Source organism: Nicotiana tomentosiformis, chromosome 12, assembly GCF_000390325.3.
Source record: "Nicotiana tomentosiformis chromosome 12, ASM39032v3, whole genome shotgun sequence".
NCBI classification, from domain to species: domain Eukaryota; kingdom Viridiplantae; phylum Streptophyta; class Magnoliopsida; order Solanales; family Solanaceae; genus Nicotiana; species Nicotiana tomentosiformis.
Genome location: NC_090823.1, coordinates 126,853,308 through 126,878,716, shown reverse-complemented (window position 1 = coordinate 126,878,716; position 25,409 = coordinate 126,853,308). Strand labels below are relative to the sequence as shown.

Here is a 25,409-nt window from a genome sequence, read left to right as displayed (position 1 = left end):
ATTATTATTATTTCAGTAAATGTTAGGCTTACCGTGTCCCTAATACTAGGTGCCATCACGACATCCTACGGAGGGAGATTTGGGTCGTGACAGTTTCGTAGTGCAAGAATGGGGAGGAAATAATGAAGTTGACATGTTCACAAGTTCAAGTTTGTGTAGGTTTTCTATACAAGAAGCTGATTTTGGTTGGGGAAAACCATGTTTAATGCATTTTGGTTCAAGGCATAATCAGTATTGTTGGTTGTATGATGCAGAATGTGGCAATGGGAATTGTGTGCAGGTGGATTTGAAGGAAAATAACATGCACTTATTTGAATGTGACAGCGATATCAAGGCTTTCTTTAAGTTTTAGGTTCTTATAAGAGTTTGGGGCATTGAATTTTGAATATCAATTCCTAAAAACAAAAAATAAAAATAAAATTGGGGCTTTTTTGATTGAAACCTTTTGTACTATCTATTTATTTTGTGTGCAAAGGACAAAAGTACAATAGCTTGTTCTTAGTAGACTAAGGGTTTTTAGGTCTAAAGTTGTATACTACTGCTATGGTCTCTTTGTAAGCTGGTCAGGAGATCTTAATCTTTGTACGTGATATAGGATTTGAATTTTGGAATAAGAATTGGAATACTCATAACCTCCTAAAATTTATTTTAATTTTATAAACTTCTTTTTTCATCTCAATACCTCTTTGGCCGAACAATAATAAAAAGATTTCACATCATAATTGTTTTCAATAGACCATCCCTCAAGAAAAGCGTTTTAAAAAACAGTTTAAAAAAGAAAAAAAAAACGAGTAAAATGTTGTGGTGAAAATACTGTAAAAAGAAAAGAAAAAATAGAAAAAGTAGTAAAGATACCCAAATAAAAGTAGAAATAACAATAATAAATTTGAAGAATAAAACAGTAATAGGATAATAATAATGATACTGACAAGCACAGGGTTAAGCAAATAAGGTGCTCTAAACTCTAACCAATTTTTCCCACGGAAGGATAAATCGCTCCACTGCCTACTAACCCTCAACCGTAACCCATAAAATAATTGACGAAAATAATATTTTTTTATTAAGAACCAAATTCACGTCGTCCTGGATCAACAAATCACTTATAGAAGCTTTAACAAAAACCTAAATCTTGGTAAAAGCAAGGAAATCTTGGTCACGTTCAATGAAGTCCATGTAATTTTCCTTCAAATCCATTTGCACAGCAATACTAGTGCCACATTGTGTAGAATACAACCAAAACACTTGATTATGTCTTGATCCAAAATGCATTAAACTTGGATTCCCCCATCCAAAATCAGCTTCTTGCATATGAAATCTGCACAAACTCGAGCACGTAAATTCCTCAAAATCATCGTTAGCTCCCCATTCTCGTCCTCCATAACTTTCGTTATATAAATTAGCCACCATGTCAACAACATCGTCAGCTGAAGCTACGTCACAATAATTAATAATTTTCTGCACTTTCTCTCTAATCAATATTATAAAGTCTTGCAACGCCATATCAGTCACTTTTGGTTCAAATGTTATTGGAATTTCAATTATGAAATTCCCAAAAGGGTTATATGCTTCAGGATATTTAAGCTTACCGCGTAAATTTAATGGAAATGACATTAATGATGGCTTCCATTTCCCTGATATTGCCTGTGAAGCGCGAAGCAGAGCCCTCCATAAAATTGCTGTGATCATCTCAACTCGTGAAGGTTTAAAACTTAAAACACCTGAATTGTTACAATTTGTTAATTTGTCTCTGAGTTTTAATAAAGAGACTTCATCTATAACAAACTTTTTGGCCACCAATTTAGTGTCTAGACGTTTTCCTGGGAAAATAGCAGAAGGCTTAAACATCTTGGATATATCTCTTGGTCCAAAAATGTTAACCAAATTAAAGCTCATGAAATTGATGTTTTCAGCTGAAATTCCCAATTTACACACTTTTGACCCCTCGTAAATGAACGTAAAACTTGTCCATCCATCGATAGCAGGGTGTGCAGTACTCATAGATAACGCGAATCCACCACATTGAAAAATTGTAATTTGCACAACCATAAGTGGTATGGTAAACAAATTAGTCGCGTCCACGTTCTTAATTCCTTGTGGCCAAAAATGCAATTGAAGGTCGAAATTGGTACGTGCTTGTTGGAGAAAATCATCCATTTGATAATTGACATTGGCTTTTATGAATGTTATACCTTGATCTTGACAATTGATTGAACGTTTACTTTCAGAAAATCTACCAGCAACTGGATAAACGTGAGTCAAAATCCTAGAAAGTGATTCTTCGAGTTGTTGTACCATATAATTAAGGGTGAGTTGTTGTACCATATAATTAAGGGTGTAGGAAGAGTTGATGGGGTTGTGTGGATAAAAAAGAACAAGAGGCATATGTGTTTTCTCAGCTATTTGGTCAAAGAAAGATAACTTAACATTTTGAAGGTGATTAGGAGTTGGGGAGGATGGTTTTATAAGCTTCTTGGAAATGATTTCAACTTGAATTTGGTCACTCAAAAGTAACACAAAAGCTACCCATTTTTGATGTGATAAAAATATATGGAATTAAGGGAAAGAGAGAGAGAGAACTGTAAAAGGTTGAAGACAATTTTGATATCAGAAGTTCCAGGTCCTATTTATATTCGGAAAATTCTGAAAAATCTTCAAAAGATGGGAAATTTTCATAACATTACCAAACATGGAACTGCTAATGCCAGAGGCGGATCCAGGATTTAAATCCTATGGGTTCAAGATTTTTAACATTGAACCCATTATATTTTTAAAGTTATGAGTTCATATCTACTATTTTTGCAATTTTAATGAATTTTTACATATAAATTTTTACTCCGCGTCGAAAGTTATGGGTTCAGTTGAACCCGTAGGTAGTACACTACATCCGCTTCTGGCTAATGCACTATTGCAGAAGTTTATTTATATCATTTGCAATTTTTACTTAGTTAAAAGGCTTATTTTGAACTACTTTCCTTACCAAACATGAAACTGCTACTTTTTGTTGTGATAAACGTGTTTATAGGGCACCCTATAAATATAATATTAAACAGTTGGTAAGTGGGGAGCTAAAGTAAGGCAAGGGCATTCAATTGAATTTACTTCAGTGAAAAATTGAAATATTGTGCAAATAGAGTAAAAATGCGTACAAGCCTCTCTATAACATCTTTATATAACAGTCGTTCACTATATAAGTCAAATTTTCCTCAGGATCGATTTTTTAAGTTATATATTATATTTTTATAACAGGTTTTTACTTATAACAACAACAGTCATATTTATAGCAGAACGCTCTTTGTAAAATTATCCCTTTATAATAGTCATATAGAATCATTAAGATTACAAATAATAGTTATAAAAATATGCACACAACCATTTCCATTAAACAAAGTTTCTATATTGCATAAGATATAAGATTTGAAGATTTGTACATATTATCTTTTCCATGGGACAAATTCCAAAATATATTTAGATAGAAAATTTAACTGTTAATCTCTTAGATTGTCTTCAAAGAAAAGTTATTGGATACCATTTTTCTGAAAATTTGTACATGAAAATTCGCCAATTCAAGTGTTATATCGCTAGTAAGAGAATAAATCTACAAAACAAGCTAGAGTTACAAAGTTCTTCCATCAATCTTGAAAGAATTTATTTTTCTTAGTAGCTTTAAAATGTCTGCCTTAGAGTTTAAATCTTTATACATTTAGTTATGAATTTATTAATAATGTATTAGCTTTCTTCAAATATTAACTAGTGAAATATACATATCTTTTGAGATTTTAAATTTGAATAATTTTTTTTATCTTTTGTATATAACATTAAAAAAGGAAAAATAATTGATTTTTGGATAATGTTTATCTATAACAGCCAAAATATATTTAAACGTCAAATGTTGTTTATAGGTGTATAACAACTATTTACTATAAAAGCCAAAAAATATTGGAACAAACGGGACTGTTATAGAGAGGGTTGACTGTATAAATTTTCCCTTTTTACACAATCAAGGGTTGACTGTTATAGAGAGGGTTGATTTCTACAAACGAGCCTCTTTTTTTTAAAAAAAAAAAAGGATTTGTAATAAAAAATTAAGACAAGTTACATGTTATAACAAACAACAGTGACATGATAGTGTAAAATTCCTTATACCAACGATTTATATAATTTAAACTCTATATATAAACAGTTAAATTTTCTTGGCATAAGAAATTGTTTAATTAATTAGGTAAGGATGTTAAAAATTGCTTCAAATCACAAGTTCAAATCACAAATATAACATGAATTTATTTTTAAATCCCCCTCCGTAAAGGGGAAGGCACGAGATGTTGATGACATATTATTCAAGTACCTCTAACTTCTTCAGTACTTTAATTTGTTTCCCTTTTTCCATTATCACCAAAAGGAAATCATGAAAGTTGAAATCTTGACAACAAAGTTGATAAAACCATCTTCACCAACACCAAATACAGATGTATTCAATTTCCTGCCCAGCTGGAGATTTAAAATTGTCTATTGGAACTTCAAGTTAATAGAATTCTGAAACACTTTAATATGGCGTCAGAGTCATACTCGTCCCTATTATTGGTTTATCCATTATTGGACGCCTATGTTATATTGTCCACGCACGAGATATTTGCTCTTGACTTTCGGGGAGGGTGTTATATGATCACACACTTTGACACTTATATCTCCGACAACAAAAAAATGCTCCAATCTGGAATCGATCGCTTTGATTTTCAAAATGTGTAATTATCCAATGCTTGTCTTTCTAAGGATTGATTTTTGTTGTCATAGTTCATATTCATATTCAAGTTGGAAAAGTTTCATATTGTGGAAACTGAGTGAAGACAAAAGTCCATATATATCCTAAATTTGCTCTTCTGAGTTGATAATAGTTTCCTGAGATCCCCTGCTGATTATTTTGGATTTGTCTACATCTAGAAAGACAAAGTATCACATGTCAGACTGTTAAAATATGTTTATATAGTGTGAAAAAATAAAAATATAACCAATGAAATTGTATTGTTAGGGATGCCTGGAATAACAGCTTATGGAGGTTTTTATGAGCTATGCTCCCAAAAGAAAGGAGAAACTGTGTATGTTTCTGCTGCATCTGGAGCAGTAGGTCAGCTCGTCGGACAATTCGCGAAGCTGTTGGGTTGCTATGTTGTTGGAAGTGCTGGAAGCAAAGAAAAGGTAACCTCTCTTTTAAGATTCATACTTCACCACAATGGTTGATCTGTTCAATGTTATTAATTTCAAAGATAGTCCGGATCTTGATGATATTCATGTTAACTAATTTCAACCGGCTTTTGTTGCCCCGCCATGCCTCTTAACGAGGGATCAGGAGGAAAATTCTCTTTCCATTGCTAGTCATCTCTATTTTAGTTTATGATATTTTTGCTTAGTAAATGTATGACCTGTAGTTTATTGTCAACAACATCATTTTCCAAATGAGATGTTTGAGATTAGTTGATTAAAGTATCAATATCTGGACAGCAAGAAGCTGGAGTATCGCTCACAATAGTACAGTCAGACATCTCTATAATAGCATCACTACATAACAGCCATTCACTATAAAAGCCAAGTTTTTCTCTGAACTGATTCTTTATGTTATGTTATAATATATGTCCTCTATAACTGGACTTCACTATAGCATCCAAAAAATGTCAGAACAAACGCGGCTGTTATAGAGCGGTTTGGCTGTATATGATATTGCTTGAAGTCTGTTATTACTACTATTAGGTAATATTTGCGCGAAGATGATCATATAAGTCTAGGCATGGAGTAGTACTTCTGCTTTATCTCAACTTTTCATTGTTTTTCATGTTCTTTAGGTTGAAATATTGAAGAACAAATTTGGGTTTGAAGAAACATTTAACTATAAAGAGGAATAGAATCTATCTGCAGCTTTGAAGAGGTAAGTCTCATGTTTTTTCTTTCTTCTAATGTAGTCTCAATTTCGCCTGAAAAATGGAGTAACTAGCAGCAAAAACCTCTGTATCCCTATAATTGAAGTATTAACATGTGAGCTATTAGTTAGTCGGTTATAGTTGTGGGGCCCAATAGTTAAGTAATTAGTTAAGTTAGTACAAAATTAAATTGTATATAAAGTTGTAATCATTCATTTTACAAATGAGAATTCATTTTGCTCTCCTGCAATTCCTCTCTTTCTCTCGAGTTCATCCATTCATTCTCAAACCAAATCACAAAGTGCTTGGATAAATCTGGAAACTGAGTTCAGATTCACCAAGCTCACATGGTATCAGAGCAGTGAAGAGCTGTAATTCCACAAATTTTGTTTAATTTGGCTGAAATTTCATCGTCGTCTTCCTCGCGAAGCTGTGATTAACGATCGTCAATGGCGGCCGAAAATATCGATCACACATATCCTTTGTTTGTTCATCCCTCATACACTCCTAGTTCGATTTTGATTCCTATAAAGCTCACAGGTTCAGAAAATTATGGACTATGGCGTCATTCAATGCGAATTGCTTTGTAAGTTAAGAGGAAGCTAGGGTTTGTGCTTGGGACGTGCAAAAAGGATTTGTTCCAAGCTGAATTACATGAGGACTGGGAAACATGTAATGCAATCGTGCTTTCCTGGGTCATGAACACTGTCTGTCCGGATCTACTTAGCGGCATTATCTACGCATCTAATGCATATTTGGTATGGGAGGATTTGAGAGAGAGACTCGACAAAGTGAATCGTGTGAGGATATTTCAATTGCATAGGGAAATTGCTACTATTTCGCAAGGAACAGATTCAGTCTCTACATATTTCACTAGGTTGAAGGAATTGTGGGCTGAGTACGATGCAATGGTTCCTATTCCTAATTCGAAAGAGTGTGTTGAACACCTTCAGCAGCAAAGGGTAATGCAGTTTTTAAGTGGTCTCAATGAGACATATGATCAAGCAAGGCGTCAGATCTTAATAAAGACTGTGGAGCCAACATTGAACCAAGCTTATGCATTGATTATAGAGGATGGGAGTCAGAATTCTAGTGCACATCCAGTCTTGCCAAATAGAGGAGATCCAATTTCTATGCAAACATGTAGAGGGCAGATGATTGTGCAGAATAACATGGGACAGTACAAAGGAAAGAAGCCATTTGTGAAATTTGATTACTGCAACAAACCTGGGCACTCTAAGGAAAATTTCTACAAACTAGTTGGCTATTCAACTGATTTGAAAAACAAGAAACCATATGCAGCTAACATGACAACTGGTGGCTTGAAGAGTGACAAATCAGCACATCAGGATGAGGGAAGAAGTAGATATGATGGATTAAAGGTAGGACCATACTTCACTGAGGATCAATATAAACAGATTTTGAGCATGCTGAACAAGGAGACTTCAGATCATCAGATTAACATGGCAGGTATTGCAACCTCCTTAATGGCAAGCTTTACTTGTAAAGAATGGATAATTGATTCTGGAGCAACGCATCACATAACTGGTGAGCTAGATATGTTAAATACTAAGAATAAAGTAAACAAATGTGATAGTGATCAAGTACATTTGCCTACAGGAGAGAAGTCTAATATAACACATATTGGAGATGTTGTTATATGTGATGAGTTGAAGCTGGAAGATATTTTGTTTGTACCTGAATTTAAGTTTAACCTAATCTCAGTGTCCAAACAAACTAGGCAGCTGTGTTGTTCAGTGAATTTCTTTCCTGACTTCTGTTCATTTCAGAATCTCTACAATGGCAAGGTGAGGGGGATTGGTAGAGAAAGAGGTGGTCTGTACATATTGAAGAAGAACTTTAAAGGATACTTAGAGAAATTCATCAAAGGGATAAGGAAATTTGCATCAACTACAACCACACAGAGTAATAAAGAAGATGGAGTCTTATGGCATAAAAGGCTAGGCCATGCTTCAGTTAGTACTATGAAGAATTTGGATCTATTTCATATCAAATCTGTAGATGTAGTAGTGAATAATGATTGTCCTGTATGCCCACTAGCCAAGCAAAGTAGGCTAGTATTTCCTAGAAGTATGAGTATAAGTGAGAATCCTTTATCTCTTTTGCATATAGATGTTTGGGGACCATATAGGTTTCCCATGTATGATAGAAAACATTTTTTCCTAACTGTTGTGGATGATAATACAAGGTATACTTGGGTGCATTTACTTCAATTGAAAAGTGATGTTGTTGTGCTGTTGAAGAAATTTCTTGCCATGTTGCACACCCAGTTTCAGTCCAAAGTTAAGGTAGTTATAACAGATAATGGCACAAAGTTCTTTAATAAATACATGAATGAATTGTTTGATGCCTATGGGATAGTTCATCAAAGCAGCTATGTATACACTCCATAGAAGGATGGAGTTGTGGAGAGAAAACACAGGCACATTCTAGATACAGCTAGGGCATTGAAGTTTCAAGCAAGTATTCCTACAAAGTTCTGGGGTGAATGTATCAAAATAACTGTGTATGTGATAAACAGACTGCCTACTGAGTTGTTGAGTGAGAAAACTCCATATGAGCTCGTTCATAACAAGCCACCCTCATTGTATCACCTTAGAGTGTTTGGATGTCTTTGCTATGCCACTAATTTGGTTAAGGAAAACAAATTTTCACCAAGAGCAAAGGCAACTGTATTCCTTGGCTATGCAGAAACACAAAAGGCTACAGGGTAATGGATTTAAATACTAATTATTTCTTTGTTTGCAGAGATGCTATTTTCAAGGATAATATCTTTCCATTTGCCAAACATTGTTCCACAACTCACAATGCAGAAGGACATACAACAACTGTAGATCAAATATCAGGCCTGGAATAATTTGAGCCTTTACAGAACTCCTATGGCAATATGCATCTGCAGTCAGAAGGAATTGCAAGCAGTGATTTAGAGGAGTCTGTTGAGGGGAATGGTGTTGACAACAATGCAGGGGCTGACACTGCAGAACATGAAGGAAATGGTGATATACAAGACTCACCAGCAGCAAATACATATGATGATGCAAATGCAGATTACAACAATGCACCAACAAGTAGCAGTGCAGTTCTAGAACAACACTTAATGCAGGAAGATGAAGTGAATCCTCCAGCAACTCTTGAACAAGAGTCAACTGATGCGATTGTTACAACCCAAATTCGCATACCATAGATCACGCCGTAAGTTAGTCGACGTAAATCCAAGAAGAGATTATCTTTGAGATGATAAGAAGTTAATCCTATTGGTCTTAAATGATACAAGGGTGTATAAGAGTGGTTAACAAGTATTTGAAGTTAAACGAATCAAGGATGTTGTAACCCGTATTTTCGGGTAACACTAGAGGTGATTAATTTTCCCAAGAGGTCTTGTTTTAATGTATTTGAATCATATAATATCCGCATCATAAGTCTTGAAGTCAAGCGAGTTATGAAATAAAAGTCGATAAAAGTTGTCGCAACTTAGGTTTATAATTTTACTTAAACTTTAGGTCAAATGTTACTACATTTTTCTCCAAATGTGCTTGGAATTATGGGGTGATCTACCTATCAAATTGAATATCTATGAGTCTAGTTTCCAACGCATTAAACTGTTCATCGATACGATCTCGGAATAGAGAGATATTCGTGTTTTCGCAAGAGTGCGCCAAGCTGCTCTCTATGGGGCCCACAAAGGCGGTTTAAGACATATGGACATATATAAGATACCTCAACCCCGTTTTAAGTCATTATTTTTCAGTATATTCAGACCTTATAACCCTAAAAACAGTCTCTCAAGGTTCTCTCATGATCCAAGACCCAAACAAAGGGCAAACAACACAAATCAAATGTCGGGAATCCCGTGGCGCTAGTAAGTTTCTTGTTCTTCTTGTTATTGCTGATTTTTGTGTTGTTCCAGCTCGTGTGGGAGGTTGTTTTAAGTGTTTTATGTCCTGTAAATATGCCTTCAAGTTTTTAATATCAACCCTAGGTGATTTCAAGTCTTCTAAAGTAATTCTAGTGCCGAAAAACCCGAATTAATTGCTAGTTTCGCTTCCTTGTTCTTGTGGCAGAATTGAAGGGATATTTCGTGGAAAATTAAGGTCAAATTGGAGTTGTTCTTTCTGTTTAAAGGTAAGGAACCTCTTACTCTATATATATTTAAGATTATCCAAGTTGCAGCTAAGTCGTTGAAGCTAGAACTTGTGAAATATATATCGAAAGGCTTGGTAGTAATGTTGTTGGTTGGTGGACTGTTTTGGAGGCTCAATATGATTATTAATGATGTTGTTTGGGCTGTTTGGTGATTGTATTGACTTGTGGGAAGTCATATAAATAGGGGAGGTGCTGTCCGTTTCATCGTAAAATAGGTTGTGGTCGATACATAATAGTTACGACACTTAAACGATAATGATAGTGTCATTTGTCTTATTGTAGACTAAGGAGTCGTGACATTTGCATAGCTTGAGGTTGGGCAGTATATACAAGGTATGTGAGGCTATCCCCTTCATTCTTTTGCACGACTCCGATTGTACATAATGTAATGAACGAGCTCCCAAAGATACTCTACTCTTAGAAGCTAGCAGTACTTACATTGCTGCCCTTCTTATGAAACGATTGATATTGATGTTACTTCTCTTATTCTTATATTATCAATGTTGTTGGTAGTTCCTGATTCTTATAAGATTCTTGATGAAGAGTTAATCCTAATAACGTGTACGAAGGATACCAACCTTATGTCACTCCGAAAGGTTCAAAATGTGATTCCAATGAGTCCAGCATGCATCATATATATGTATCTATTTTACTCTACCGAGCCGCGCTATAGTCGGCCGGGTACGGCACCTATTGTGCAACCACTGATCAGTTGGGTTTTACCGAGCTCCACGTGGCCGGGTACGATTCTACCGAGCCCTATGATGGCCGGGTACGTTTTACCGAGCCTATTATGGTCGGGTACGATATGATGATGGTGATGCCCACAAAGGCGTATGTTTTAAAAGTTTATGTATATATATATGTATGTATCATGTATTTCATGTCAGTAGCCCTCAGAGGTACCCAGATGTCACAGGTTGTATATTCTCTATCCCTGTTTACATTACTGTTCTTACTTATGCTTTCTTACCTCACATACTCAGTACTTTATTCGTACTGACGTCCTTTTTATTTGTGGACGCTGCATGTCGTGCTGCAGGTCCTGATAGACAGGTAGACGTAGCTCCCCCACCACAGTAGGCTGTCCAGTTCAGCGGTTATTGGCGAGATCCCTTCTCCGGACTTGCCGTGGTCTTGGTATGCATTTTTGTTATAGACATTATGGGTATGTCGGGGCCCTGTTCCGGCAATGTTGTAGCACTTATGTTCCTTTAGAGGCTCATAGACAGGTGTCGACTTATGTATGGTTTAGAATGCCTTTTCGGCTGATTTTTGTTGTATAGTCTTTCATGGCATCATGATAGCTCGTACCTTATATATAGTTTCTTGACAGTCTTGTCGTCCCATGTTATGTATGTTCATGACATTATCTTTCATTGTTGGATGTTCATGATCCATGTCTACTATTTATATTGATCTTGTTGGCCCTTAAAGATAATAAGGAAGGTTAGATAAAATGTACGTTGGTGCTCGGCAAGTATGGCCCGGGTGCTAGTCATGACCCTCCAGTTGGGTCATGACAGCGATGACCCAAAATGTCATCTTTAAATTTAATAATTAATTATGTATTCTAAGACCTCAAAAGGCACTATTTATCATTCCTCTACTTGCGTGCGCAGTCCGTAAAATTTTTCGGAAAGTTTTTATGTGAAAAATGGATTAAAATATAAATTAGAGCTTTAAAACTCAGCTGAGATGACTTTGGTCAACATTTTGAGAAAACGGACTCGGATCAGTATTTGATAGTTCTGGTAAGTCCGTATCGTGATTTAAGACTTGGGCGTATGCCCGGAATCAAATTCCGAGGTCCCTAGCCCGAGATATGGAATTTTGATGAAAAACTAAAAGTTTAAGTTCAAATAGTGATCGGATGTCGAATTATGTGCAAACGATCCCGGAATAGAATTTTTATGATTCCAACAACTCCGTATGATTATTTTGGAGTTAGGAGAGTGATTAGAATTTTATTTGGAAGTCCGTAGTGAAATTAGGCTTGAAATGGCTAAAACAAGAATTTAAGTTTCGAAGTTTGACCGGGGAGTTGACTTTTTGATACCGGAGTTCGAATCTAGTTCTAAAAATTTTCATAGCTCCGTTATGTCATTTATGACTTGTGCGCAAAATATGAGGTCAATCGGACTTGATTTGATAGGTTTCGACATCCAATGTAAAAGTTGGAAATTCTAAGTTTCATCAAGCTTGAATTGGAACATGATTCATGATTTTAGCGTTGTTTTATGTGATTTGAGGTTTCAAATAAGTTTGTATGATATTTTAGGAATTGTTGGTATATTTGGTTGAGGTCCCGAGGGCCTCGGGTGAGTTTCGGATGGTTAACGGATCAAAAGTTGGACTAAAACTGCTCCTGCAATTTTTCCTCTTCTGTTGGATATTCTGGGCTGTGATCGAGCCCAGATATCGAGCCCAGGTATCGAACCCAGTTATCGAGCCCATGTATCGAGCCCAGGGTTGATGAGGCTCAGGCTTGAGCTTATGATCGAAGCCACGATCGAAGGTCCAGCTTGAGGGCCATGGTGGAAGGCAAGGCTCGAGGGCGAGGATCGAGACCCAAGATCGAGGGTCACAATCGAAGACACAGGATCGATGCCATGATCGAGGCCATGACTGAGTCCCAGGCTCGAGGACATGATCGAGGCCATGACCGAAGCCCAGGCTCGAGGGCCACGATCGAAGCCACGATCGAGGCACAGTTCGAGGCCTAGTTCCGAAGGCTGCCTGGGCAGAATTATAAAAGAGGGCATTCGTCTCATTCGCCATTTTTAACAAACTGAAGCTTGAGCAGAGACGATTTTGGATAGATTTTCAAGGAAATATATTAGGGTAAGTGATTCTAACTTGGATTTGGTCTATATACACAAATATATCATTGTTTTCACCATTTAATTAGTGTTTTGAGATTGAAAGTTGGGAAAATATTTTGAAACAAAGTTTTGAGATTTCGGTATTGATTCGGAGTCGGATTTGAGTGAAACTAGTATGGTTGGACTCGTAATTGAATGGGTTATCGGATTTCGTAACTTTCGCCGGATTCCGAGATGTGGGCCCCATGGACAAAATTTTAATTAATTTCGAGATTTTTATTAAAAATGTAGTACTTCCTTATAGAATTGATTCCTATAAATTTTAGTGATTGTATTGAATTAGTGTTTGGTTAGATTCGAGACAATCGAAGATGGATAATCTAGGAAAAGGCCTACTAGTAAATTAAATTGGAGCAAGACGAGGTAAGTCTCTTGTCTAATCTTGTGAGGGGGAAATTACCCCATAGGTAATTAAAATAATAATTGTTGCTAATTGTGGGGGGCTACGTACGCACGAGGTGGCGAGAGTCCGTGCGTAGCTACTATTAATGCTAAAGTCCGGGTAATTTAGGACTCAAAGCATGAATTACTTGTGTAAATTGTATTCTTTGTTTAATTAATATATATTGTGAATTGTTAGATAAAAATATTAAAGAATGGAAACCTCATATGCTTGATTTTCTGTTAAAATAATTAATTGTTAAGAGAAATTGTTCATATTCTCGAATTGATCTTATAATAAATATACTCTCTTTCCGAAGGTACATAAGAAAATGTCCTCCTGCCTTGTGGAGCGGTCCGAATGCCTAGGCAGGATAGATGCATCTATGGATCGTGTCGCACATCCCTCGGTAGTGTACACGAAAATCTGGATCAGGCCGTACGACCTCGGTAGAAATCGTGCTTGATAATAATAATAATTATATGATACTTGGACAGTTTATTGCAGTTTGTAAAGCTATTTGATAAATTGGAAATTTATTGAAATTGAATTGTAGCTTGTATAGCTATTTGATAAATTGGGACTTTTATTGAAATTTGAAGGATTTAATTAATAGATTGGAAATTGTTGCATTTGAAGATTTTGTTTTTATTTATTTTTGCTAATTGAATAAAAATTATTGCTAACTCTGTGAGTCATGCTGATTTGAATAATTATAATTTATTTCATTTATTATTGTTGACCCTTAGTGAGTGTCAAAGTCGGCCATCTCGTCTCTACCACTTCAAGATTAAGCTTGATACTTACTGGGTACACGTTGTTTACGTACTCATGCTACACTTGCTGCACTTTTTGTGCAGGATATGAGACAGATACTAGTGGAGGACCTATCATCGCACATCCTTGTTATCCAGGGGCGTAGTGGTGAGCTGACTTTCTGAGCCGTCCAGCAGCTACCAGTGCCTCTTCTTGTATTTTTAATTCTGTCTATTTTCATTTCAGACAGTATTTGGGGTTTTGTATAATCTACTAGATGCTCAAACACTTGTGACACCAGGTCTTGGCACACACATTAGTAGAATTTGCTGTCTTATTATTTTTTTTGGATTTAAAATTTTATCGATATATGTTTAATTTATTAGTTAGCTTGCCTATCTGTAGTGTTTGGCGCCATCACGACCTATAGGTGAAATTGGGTCGTGACAACATGGTATCAGAGCACTAGGTTCACGTAGGTCTCACAAGTTATGAGCAGACCAAATAGAGTCTTGCGGATCGATACGGAGATGTTTGTACTTATCTTTGAGAGGCTATATGATGTTAGGAAACTACCTTCTTCATATTCCATCGTACAATTAATGTAGTACTAAATATCCTTCTCTTATTCTATCACAGATGGTGAGAACGCGCTTTAATGAGGTTCCAGATTAGGGAAGAGCTACTCCCCCAGTTGCTAGAGGCCGAGGCAGAGGCCGAGGGAGGGCTCCAGCCCGTGGTAAAGGGCGAGGACGTCCCAGGACTGTTCCAGTTATGCCGCCAGTAGGTCCAGCAGAGAATCCCATTATTAAGAAACATGATGAGGTACCTGTGGTAGAGTTAGCTCCGGTGGATTTCACATCTGCACCGGGATTTCAGGATATCATGGGTCGTATGCTGCGGTTCATGGACAATATGACTCAGGCCGGTTTATTTTCGGCATACCCAGCCACATCTCAGGCAGGCTGGGGAGCACAGACCCCTATCGTACAGGCTCATGGACAGGCAACTGTTGTATATCAAACCCGAGGTGCACTTCCTATGGGTGGATCCCAGCCAGTGGCAGTAGCTACACCTGAGCCCAGGCCAACTGTAGCCGCTGATCCTCAGAAACTATTGGACAGATGGACTAGACTTCATCCTCCTGTCTTTGGGGGTGAGCGACATGAGGATCCCCAGGATTTCATTGATCGGTGCAAGGATAGATTGTACAACATGAGGATATTGGAGTCTCATGGGGTAGACTTTGCTACTTTTCAGCTAGAGGGAGAGCCCGTAGATGGTGGCAGTCTTATGTTCTTGGCAGACCAGCAGATTCTCCTCCCATAACTTGGGACAGGTTCACCCGTATCTTCCCGGACAGGTATATTCCACCCTCCCAGAGGGAAGAGTTGAGGTTTCAGTTTGAGCAGCTCTAGCAGGGACAGATGTCAGTGATCGATTATAAGGTGAGGTTTTCTGAGTTATCTTGCCATGCACTTATGATACTCCCTACTGAGGTGGAGAGAGTACGGAGGTTTGTTGCGGGTTTACATACTGGCATTCAGGCCACTATGTCTCGAGAGGTTGAGATGGGTACTTCTTATAAGCTAGTCGTGGCGATAGCCCACATGATTGAGGTTGTACGTCAGCGGAGCCGAGAGCAGGTTACGAGAGATAAGCGGTTTAGGTATTCTGGAGAGTTCAGAGCTGCTTTGTCTGGGGGCAGAGGTCAGTTCGTGAGAGGGCAGTCCAGCATGCCCCTATATCCAGCACCACCGCCTCCTCGAGGTGCTCCAGTGCGACCCTATCTCAGTGCTATACCAGAGAGTTCTTATCGCCCACCCGCTATCCAGGGTTCTTCTAGTGGGTATTCAGTTCCCCAGGGCTAGACTCTTAGTCAGCAGCCCATCGCACCGAAGAGTTATTTCGAGTGCGGGAATCCCAGTCACATACGGAGATTCTGCCCGACTGCGGGGTAGACCAGTGCAACAGGGTCAGCAGCCTATGATTGTCGTACCAGTTGCTCCACCAGTAGTTAGACCACCAAGAGGTAGAGGACAGGTGGGTAGGGGCCGTCCTAGAGGTGGAGGTCAACCAGGCGGAAGCCAGCCAGTTGGTGCTCCAGCTCGGTTCTATGCTTTTTCGGCCAGACCAGATGCAGAGGCCTCAGATGCCGTGATTACAAGTATTATTTCTGTTTGCGGCAAATATGCCTCAGTATTATTTGATCCAGGATCTACGTATTCATATGTGTCATCTCTATTTGCTCCATTCATGGGTGTTTCTCGTGAGTCCTTGAGTACTCCTATTTATGTGTCCACTCTTGTGAGCGATTCTGTCATTGTGAACCGTATCTACCGGTCCTGTATTATTACATTCTCCTATTTTTTGAGATGACCGATTTCTTGAGATGATCGATTTTGAAATTATTCTGGGCATGGACTGGTTATCTCTATATCATGCTATTCTAGATTGTCATGCCAAGACTGTTACCTTGGCTATTCCAGCATTGCCTAAGCTGGAGTGGAAGAGTTCGTCTGTTAGTTCATTTAATCGAGTTATTTCTTTTATAAAGGCTCAACACATGGTTGATAAGGGTTGTTTGGCTTATATAGCCTATGTTCGGGATACTACTACAGAGACTCCGACTATTGATTCAGTGCCTGTCGTTCGGGGGTTCTCCGATGTATTTCCTTCAGATCTTCCAGGTATGCCACCTAATTGTGATATTGATTTCTGTATTGACTTGGCTCCAGATACCCAGCCTATATCTATCCCACCTTATTGCATGGCTCTGAAAGAATTGAAATAATAGCTTGAGGAGTTACTAGCCAAAGGGTTCGTAAAATCGACTGTATATCCTTGGGGTGCACCAGTATTATTTGTGAAGAAAAAGGATGGAACAATGCAGATATTATTGATTATCGCCAATTGAACAAAATCACTATTAAGAACAAGTACCCATTGCCGCGTATTGATGATCTATTTGATCAGTTGGAGAGTGCTAGGGTGTTCTCTAAGATCGACTTGAGGTCGGGGTACCATCAGTTGAAGATTCGGGATTCGGATGTTCCGAAGACTGCTTTCCGGACTAGATATGGTCATTATGAATTTCTGGTGATGTCCTTCGGTTTAACTAATGCCCCGACAACGTTTATGGATTTGATAAACAGGGTATTCAGACCATATATTGATTCGTTTGTCATTGTCTTCATTGATGATATTTTGATTTACTAGCGCAACAAGGAAAAACACGAGCAGCATATAAGAGTGGCGCTTCAGACACTGCAGGAACAATAGCTATATGTTAAGTTCTCCAAATGTGAATTCTGGCTAGAGTCTGTAGCATTCTTGGGGCATATTGTATCGGGCGAGGGCATTAAGGTTGATCCAAAAAAGATTGAGGCAGTTCAGAAATGGCATCGTCCCACTTCGGCGACTGAGATCAGGAGTTTTTTGGGTTTAGCAGGTTATTATTGTAGGTTCGTGGAAGGTTTTTCATCTATTGCATCACCTTTGACAAAAGTAACCTAGAAGGATGCTCCGTTCCGATGGTTCGATTATTGTGAGGTGAGCTTTCAGAAGCTCAAGATAGCATTGACTACACCACCAGTGTTAGTGTTGCCTTCCGGTTAGGGGATGTATATAGTGTATTGTGACGCTTCACGCGTTGACTTGGGTTGTGTATTCATGCAGGAAGGGCGAGTTATTGCATATGCTTCACGTCAGCTGAAACTCCACGAGAAGAATTATCCAGTGCATGATTTGGAGTTAGCTACGATTGTTCACGCTCTTAAGATTTGGAGGCATTATCTTTATGGGGTGTCTTGTGAAGTTTACACTGATCATCGCAGTTTGCAGCATTTGTTCAAGTAGAGGGACCTAAATTTGAAATAGCGCGGATAGCTTGAGTTACTAAAAGATTATGATATTACCATCATGTATCATCCGGGCAAAGCAAATGTAGTTGTAGACGCCTTGAGTAGAAAGGTGGAGAGTATGGGTAGTTTGGCTTCCATTTCAGTAGAGGAGAGGCCATTAGCTTTGGATATTCAATCCTTGGCTAACCGACTTGTGAGGTTGGACATTTCAGAGCCCATCCAAGTTCTTGCATGTATTGTAGCTCAGTCTTCACTATTTGAGCAGATCAAGGCTCGCCAGTATGATAATTCACACTTAATGGTTCTTCGAGAAACGGTACTACGGGGTGGTGCCAAGGAAGTTACTATTGGAGCGGATGGTGTTCTATGACTCCAGGATCGTCTATGTGTTCCTAATGTGGATGGACTGAGGAAAAAGATCCTAGAGGAAGCACAGAGTTCTCGGTATTCTATTCATCCAGGTGCTACGAAGATGTATCGTGATTTGAGGCAGCATTATTGGTGGATACGAATGAAAAAGGACATAGTTGAGTATGTGGCTAGGTGTCTAAGTTGTCAGCAAGTTAAATATGAGCACTAGAGGCCAGGTGGCCTACTTCAGCAGATGACTATACCAGAATGGAAATGGGAACCCATCACTATGGACTTTGTAGTTGGGTTGCCGCGGACCTTGCGGAAGTTTGATGCAGTTTGGGTCATTGTTGACAGGTTGACCAAGTCGGCACACGTTATTTCTATTGTGACTACGTATACTTCAAAGAGGTTGGCCCGGATATATATATTCAGGAGATAGTTCGGTTGCACGGTGTGCCAATTTCTATAATATCAGATAGAGGCCCTCAATTTACTTCACATTTCTGGAGAGCAGTACAGAGTGAATTGGGGACCCGAGTACAGCTCAGCACAACCTTTCATCCGCAGACCGACGGGCAGTCAGAGGGGTCAATTCAGATTTTGGAGGATATGCTCAGGGCATGCGTGATTGACTTTGGAGGTCAGTGGGATCGTTTCTTGCCTTTGGATGAGTTTGCCTATAATAATAGTTACCAATCTAGCATCGAGATGGCTCCATTTGAGGCTTTATATGGTCGGCGATGTCGTTCGCCCATCGGGTGGTTTGAGCCCGATGAGGCTAAGTTATATGGTACTGATTTGGTGAAGGATGCCTTGGAAAAGGTAAAGTTGATTAAGGAGCGACTTCATACAGCGCAGTCCAGACAGAAGAGTTACGCGAATCAAAAAGCGCGTGATTTATCATTTATGGTAGGTGAAAAAGTTCTCTTGAATGTTTCGCCGATGAAGGGAAACATGAGATTTGGGAAAAAGGGGAAATTGAGCCCAAGGTTTATAGGCCCATTTGAGAAGTTGAGACGAGTTGGGAAGGTTTATTATGAGCTTGCATTGCCCCCCCAATCTATCAGGAGTTCATCCGGTTTTCCATGTATCTATGCTACGGAAGTATCATGCCGACCTATCACATGTGTTAGACTTCAGCACAGTTCAGCTAGATAATAGTTTGGGTTATGAAGAAGAGCCAGTTGCCATTGTTGATAAACAAGTTCGCCAGTTGATGTCCAAGAGGATTTTTGTAGTAAAAGTCCAGTGGAGGGGACAACCAGTCGAAGAAGCGACTTAGGAGGCCGAGGAAAACATGCGGAGCAGATATCCACACTTATTCAGCACTTCAGGTATAATTCTAAACTCGTTCGAGGACGAAAGTTTGTTTTAGAGGTAGAGAATGCGATGACCCAAAATGTCATCTTTAAATTTAATAATTAATTCTGTGTTCTAAGACCTCGAAAAGTACTATTTATCATTCCTCGACTTGCGTGCGCAGTCTGTAAAATTTTCTGAAAAGTTTTTATGTGAAAAATGGATTAAAATGTGAATTAGAACTTTAAAACTCAGTTGAGTTGACTTTGGTCAACATTTTGAGCAAACGGACTCGGATCGGTATTTTGATAGTTCCGGTAGGTCCGTATTATGATTTGGGACTTGGGCATATGCTCGTAATCAAATTCCGAGGTCCCTAGCCCGAGATATGGAATTTTGATGAAAAATTAAAAATTTAAGTTCAAATAGTGACCGGATGTCGAATTATGTGCAAACGACCCCGAAATAGAATTTTGATGATTCCAACAGCTCCATATGATGATTTTGGACTTAAGAGCGTGATCGGAATTTTATTTGGAAGCTCGTAGTGAAATTAGGCTTGAAATGGCTAAAATAAGAATTTAAGTTTGGAAGTTTGACCGGGGAGTTGACTTTTTGATACCGGAGTCAGAATTCAGTTTTGAAAATTTTTATAGCTCCGTTATGTCATTTATGACTTGTGCACAAAATTCGAGTTCAATCGTACTTGATTTGATAGGTTTCGACATCGAATGTAGAAGTTGGAGATTCTAAATTTCATCAAACTTGAATTGGAACATGATTCGTGATTTTAGCGTCGTTTTATGTGATTTGAGGTTTCAAATAAGTTCGTATGATGTTTTAGGACTTGTTGGTATATTTGGTTGAGGTCCCGAGGGCCTTGGGTGAGTTTCAGATAGTTAACGGATTAAAAAGTTGGACTTAAAATACTGCTGCAATTTTTCCTCTTCTGTTGAATATTCTAGGCTGTGATCAAGCCCAGATATCGAGCCCAGGTATCGAGCCCAGATATTGAGCCCAGGTATCGAGTCCAGGGTTGAGAGGCTCAGGCTCGAGCTTGTGATCGAAGCCACGATCGAAGGTCCAGCTCGAGGGCCATGATCAAAGGCAAGGCTCGAGGGCCAGGATCGAGACCCAAGATCGAGGGTCACAATCGAAGACACAGGCTCGATGCCATGATCGAGGCCATGACTGAGTCCCAGGATCGAGGCCATGATCTAGGCCATGACCGAAGCCCAGGCTCGAGGGCCACGATCGAGGCCCAGTTCCGAAGGCTGCCTGGGCAGAATTATAAAAGAGGGCATTTGTCCCATTCGCCATTTTTAACAAATTAGAGCTTGAGCAGAGGCCATTTTGGATAGATTTTCAAGGAAAGATATTGGGGTAAGTGATTCTAACTCGGATTTGGTCTATATACACAAATATATCATTGTTTTCACCATTTAATTAGTGTTTTGAGATTGAAATTTGGGAAATTTCTTTGAAACAAATTTTTGAGATTTCGGTATCGATTCGGTGTTGGATTTGAGTGAAAATTATATGGTTGGACTCATAATTGAATGGGTTTTCGGATTTCGTAACGTTCGCCGGATTCCGAGATGTGCCCCCACAGACGAAATTTTAATTAATTTCGGTATTTTTATTGAAAATGTAGTATTTTCTTATAGAATTGATTCCTATAAATTTTAGTGATCGTATCGAATTACTTTTTGGTTAGATTCGAGCCAATCGAAGTTGGATAATCGAGGAAATGGCCTACTAGTGGATCAAATTGGAGCAAGACGAGGTAAGTCTCTTGTTTAATTTTGTGAGGGGGAAATTACCCCATAGGTAATTGAAGTAATAATTGTTACTAATTGTGGGGGGCTACGTACGCACGAGGTGATGATAGTCCGTGCGTAGCTACTATTAATGCTGAAGTCCGGGTAGTTTAGGACTCAAAGCATGAATTACTTGTGTGAATTGTATTCTTTGTTTAATTAATATATATTGTGAATTGTTAGATAAAAATATTAAAGGATGGAAACCGCATATGCTTGATTTTCTGTTTAAATTAATAAATTGTTAAGAGAAATTCTTCATATTCTCGAATTGATCTTATAATAAATATACTCTCTTTCCGGAGCTACATAAGAAAATGTCCTCCTTTCTTGTGGAGCTGGCCGAATGCCTCGGCAGGATAGATGCATCTATGGATCATGCCGCACATCCCTCGGCAGTGTACACAAAAATCTGGATCGGGCCGTACGACCTTAGCAGAAACGGGCTTGATAATAATTATTACATGATACTTGGACAGTTTATTGCAGCTTGTAAAGCTATTTGATAAATTAAAAATTTATTGAAATTGAATTGCAGCTTGTATAGCTATTTGATAAATTGGAACTTTTATTGAAATTGAAGGATTTAATTAATAGATTGGAAATTGTTGCATTTGAAGAATTGTTTTTTTATTTATTTTTGCTAATTGAATAAAAATTATTGTTAACTTTGTGAGTCATGCTGATTTGAATAATTATAATTTATTTCATTTTTATTGTTGACCCTTAGTGAGTGTCAAAGTCGGCCATCTCGTCTCTGCTATTTTGAGACTAGGCTTGATACTTACTGGGTACACGTTGTTTACGTACTCATGCTATAGTTGATGCACTTTTTGTGCAGGATCTGAGACAGATACTAGTGGAGGACCTATCATCGCACATCCTCGTTATCCAGGGGCATAGTGGTGAGCTGCCTTTCTGAACCGTCCTTCAGCTACCAACGCCTCTTCTTGTATTTTTAATTCTGTCTATTTTCATTTCAGACAGTATTTAAAGTTTTGTATAATTTACTAGAGGCTCAAACACTTATGACACCAGGTCTTGGCACACACATTGGTAGAATTTGGTGTCTTATTATTTTTCTTGGATTTAAAATTTTATCGATATATGTTTAATTTATTAGTTGGCTTGCCTATCTGTAGTGTTGGGCGCCATCACGACCTACAAGTGAAATTGGATCGTGACAACTGAGGTTAAAAAACCAAAAAGAACTACATAGGAACCCATATGGTTGTAGGACTATGTGACCACTACAAAAAGAACTACAAAAGGTTGATTGAAGCCATGGAAACTGAAATCAAGGCTTTAGAGGACAACAGAACTTGGATGTTGTTGATCTTCCAAAAGGCATGAAGGCTATTGGTTCAAAATGGGTGTACAAAATAAAATACAAAGCAAATGGTGAGGTAGAAAGGTTCAAGGCCAGGTTGGTAGCCAAGGGCTATAGCCAAAGAGAAGGCCTAGACTATAATGAAACCTTTTGACCAGTTGCCAAGATGGTAACTGTGAGAGCTGTGATTGCTCTTGTTGCTTCTAAAGGATGGAATATATCACAAATGTATGTATATAATGCATTCTTGCAAGGGGATTTATATGAGGAAGTGTATATGGAACTTCCTCAAGGTTTCAGGAGACATGGGAGACAAAGGTCTGCAGACTATTGAAATCATTATATGGGATTAAACAAGCCTCACGACAGTGGAACATTAAGCTCGGTGAGGCCTTAACAGCTGCAAGATATGTTTAGAGTCTATATGACTATTCATTATTCACTAAAAGGAAAAGAGATGACTTTGTAGCAGTGTTGATGTATGTGGATGACTTATTGATCACTGGAAATAATGAGGAGTTTATCAATGAGACTAAAGTTGTCCTTCATCAGAAGTTCAAGGTGAAGGATCTTGGTGATCTCAAATACTTTCTGGGAATTGAAGTCATGAGATCCAAAGAAGGGATTCTATTGAATCAGAGGAAATACTACCTTCAACTCATCTCAGATTTAGGATTGAGTGGTGCTAAGCTAGTCTCAACTCCCATAGATCTCAACCAGAAGTTCACTTCAGCTGAGTTTGATAGACACACTGGCACTACAGATGATGAAATCTTGACAGATATGAGTGAGTACCAAAGACTGATTGGTAGGTTGATCTATTTGACTATCACACGACTAGACATTGTGTTTGTAGTCCAAACTCTCAGTCAATTCATGCAAGAGCCCAAAAAATCTCATTGGGATACTATTATAAGAGTAGTCAAATACCTAATGTATGAACCAGGCATGGGGATATTTTTGAGTAGTGTAGGTGCAGATAGTTTGACATGTTTTTGTGATGCGGATTGGGCAAGTTGTCCAAACACAAGAAGGTCAATAACTGGGTACTTAGTCAAGTTTGGCAACTCACTCATCTCATGGAAGTCCAAGAAGCAGCATACAATATTGAGAAGCTCTGCAGAAGCAGAGTATAGAATCTTAGTAGCTGTAACAACATAAGTAGTCTGGTTATTAGGACTGTTTGCTGAACTTGGAGTGCCTATCAAGCGACCCGTGGAAGTCTATTGTGATAGCAAGGATGCTATCCAAATTGCAGCCAATCTTATCTTCCACGAATGTACCAAACATATTGAGATCGATTGCCATTTTTTGCGCGACAAGATAAAACAAGGTGTGCTCAACACACATTTTGTGGGGATTAAAGATCAACTAGATAATCTTCTCACTAAAGGTCTTGGACAGTCTCAACATGCATTTTTACTAGGCAAGCTTGGAGTGCTTAACATCTTACACCCTCCAGCTTGAGGGGGAGTGTGAGCTATTAGTTAGTCGGTTATAGTTGTGGGGCCCAGTAGTTAAGTAATTAGTTAAGTTAGTACAAAATTAAATTGTATATAAAGTTGTAATCATTCATTTTACAAATGAGAATTCATTTTTCTCTCCTGCACTTCCTCTCTTCTCTCTCGAGTTCATCCCTTCATTCTCAAACCTAATCACAAAGTGCTTGGATGAATCTGGAAATTGAGCTCAGATTCACCAAGCTCACATAATACAAATGACATATTTTCTTGAATGAGAAGCTACAACATAGGGGGCGGAGGTAGAAGGCCACGTACGAGTTCGGTCGAACCAGTAACGTTTGTTAAAACTATATATTTGTATTAAAAAATTCACTAAATATGTACAAAAATAAAATTTAGAACCCAGTTACTATCACCTTATGTTGCTATCCTAGAATTTAGAACATACAAAGTTAAAATACTAGCTCCGTCTCTTAGTCAACATGTTCCTTTCTCCTTGGATATTTTCATGGAATTCTATAGTAAGAGAGATCTCGGACCTAAAATACACATTTCTCACCAAATTTCGGTTCAAAATATTAGGTACTTCCCCGATGGAATCGATATTTACTTTGAAAATATTGGAGGAAAGATGCTTGATGCAGTTCTTCTAAACATGAGAATCCATGGACGAATCGCTGTATATGGGTTCATCTCGCAATACAACCTCGAGCAGTCTGAAGGATTGCACAACTTGTTCTATCTCATCTCAAAACGAGTCCGTATGGAAGGAATTTTGGTTGCTGATTACTTTCCCCTTTACCAAAAATTTGTAGAAATGGTCATGTAACGACCCGACTTGTCGTTTTAAGAATTTACGCCCCGTTCAGCGACTAAAGGTCTCGAGCAGCTTTATAATATATATTATGACCCGCGAGTGTGGTCGAGTTTGATTTTCGGAAGATTCAGAATTAAATTAAAAGAACAATTCTCATTTTTGAAGAGTAAATGGAAAGAGTTGACCAGAGAGTTGACCGGAGAGTTGAATTTTGAGCAAACGACCCCGGAATGGAATTTTGATAGTGTCAATAGCTTCGTATGATGATTTTCGGACTTGGGCATATGTTTGGATTTGGATTTGGAAGTCTGTAGGACAATTCGACGCATTTTGGCGAAAGTTGAAAAAATAAAAGATTTTTAGAAAGTTC

General features: G+C 38.3%; 1 protein-coding gene and 1 long non-coding RNA gene across 2 annotated transcripts; one reads left to right on the top strand and one right to left on the bottom strand.

Moving 5' to 3' along the window:
- Positions 1-1,037: 1,037 nt before the first annotated feature.
- Positions 1,038-2,723, bottom strand: LOC138903729 (acetyl-CoA-benzylalcohol acetyltransferase-like). The gene has a single exon (XM_070192214.1). It carries the CDS (start codon positions 2,380-2,382, stop codon positions 1,123-1,125), a length of 1,260 nt encoding a protein of 419 aa, XP_070048315.1. The 5' UTR covers positions 2,383-2,723; the 3' UTR covers positions 1,038-1,122.
- Positions 2,724-4,928: 2,205 nt separating this feature from the next.
- LOC104096275 (uncharacterized) lies at positions 4,929-25,040 on the top strand. Its single transcript, XR_011412718.1, has 3 exons — positions 4,929-5,190; positions 5,832-5,914; positions 24,805-25,040. It is a non-coding gene; the product is annotated as an uncharacterized lncRNA (long non-coding RNA).
- Positions 25,041-25,409: the final 369 nt, after the last annotated feature.

Bases quoted from the DNA above. Each gene is read 5' to 3' on its own strand.
- LOC138903729 (XM_070192214.1), bottom strand. From the start codon at position 2,382: ATGCCTCTTGTTCTTTTTTATCCACACAACCCCATCAACTCTTCCTAC.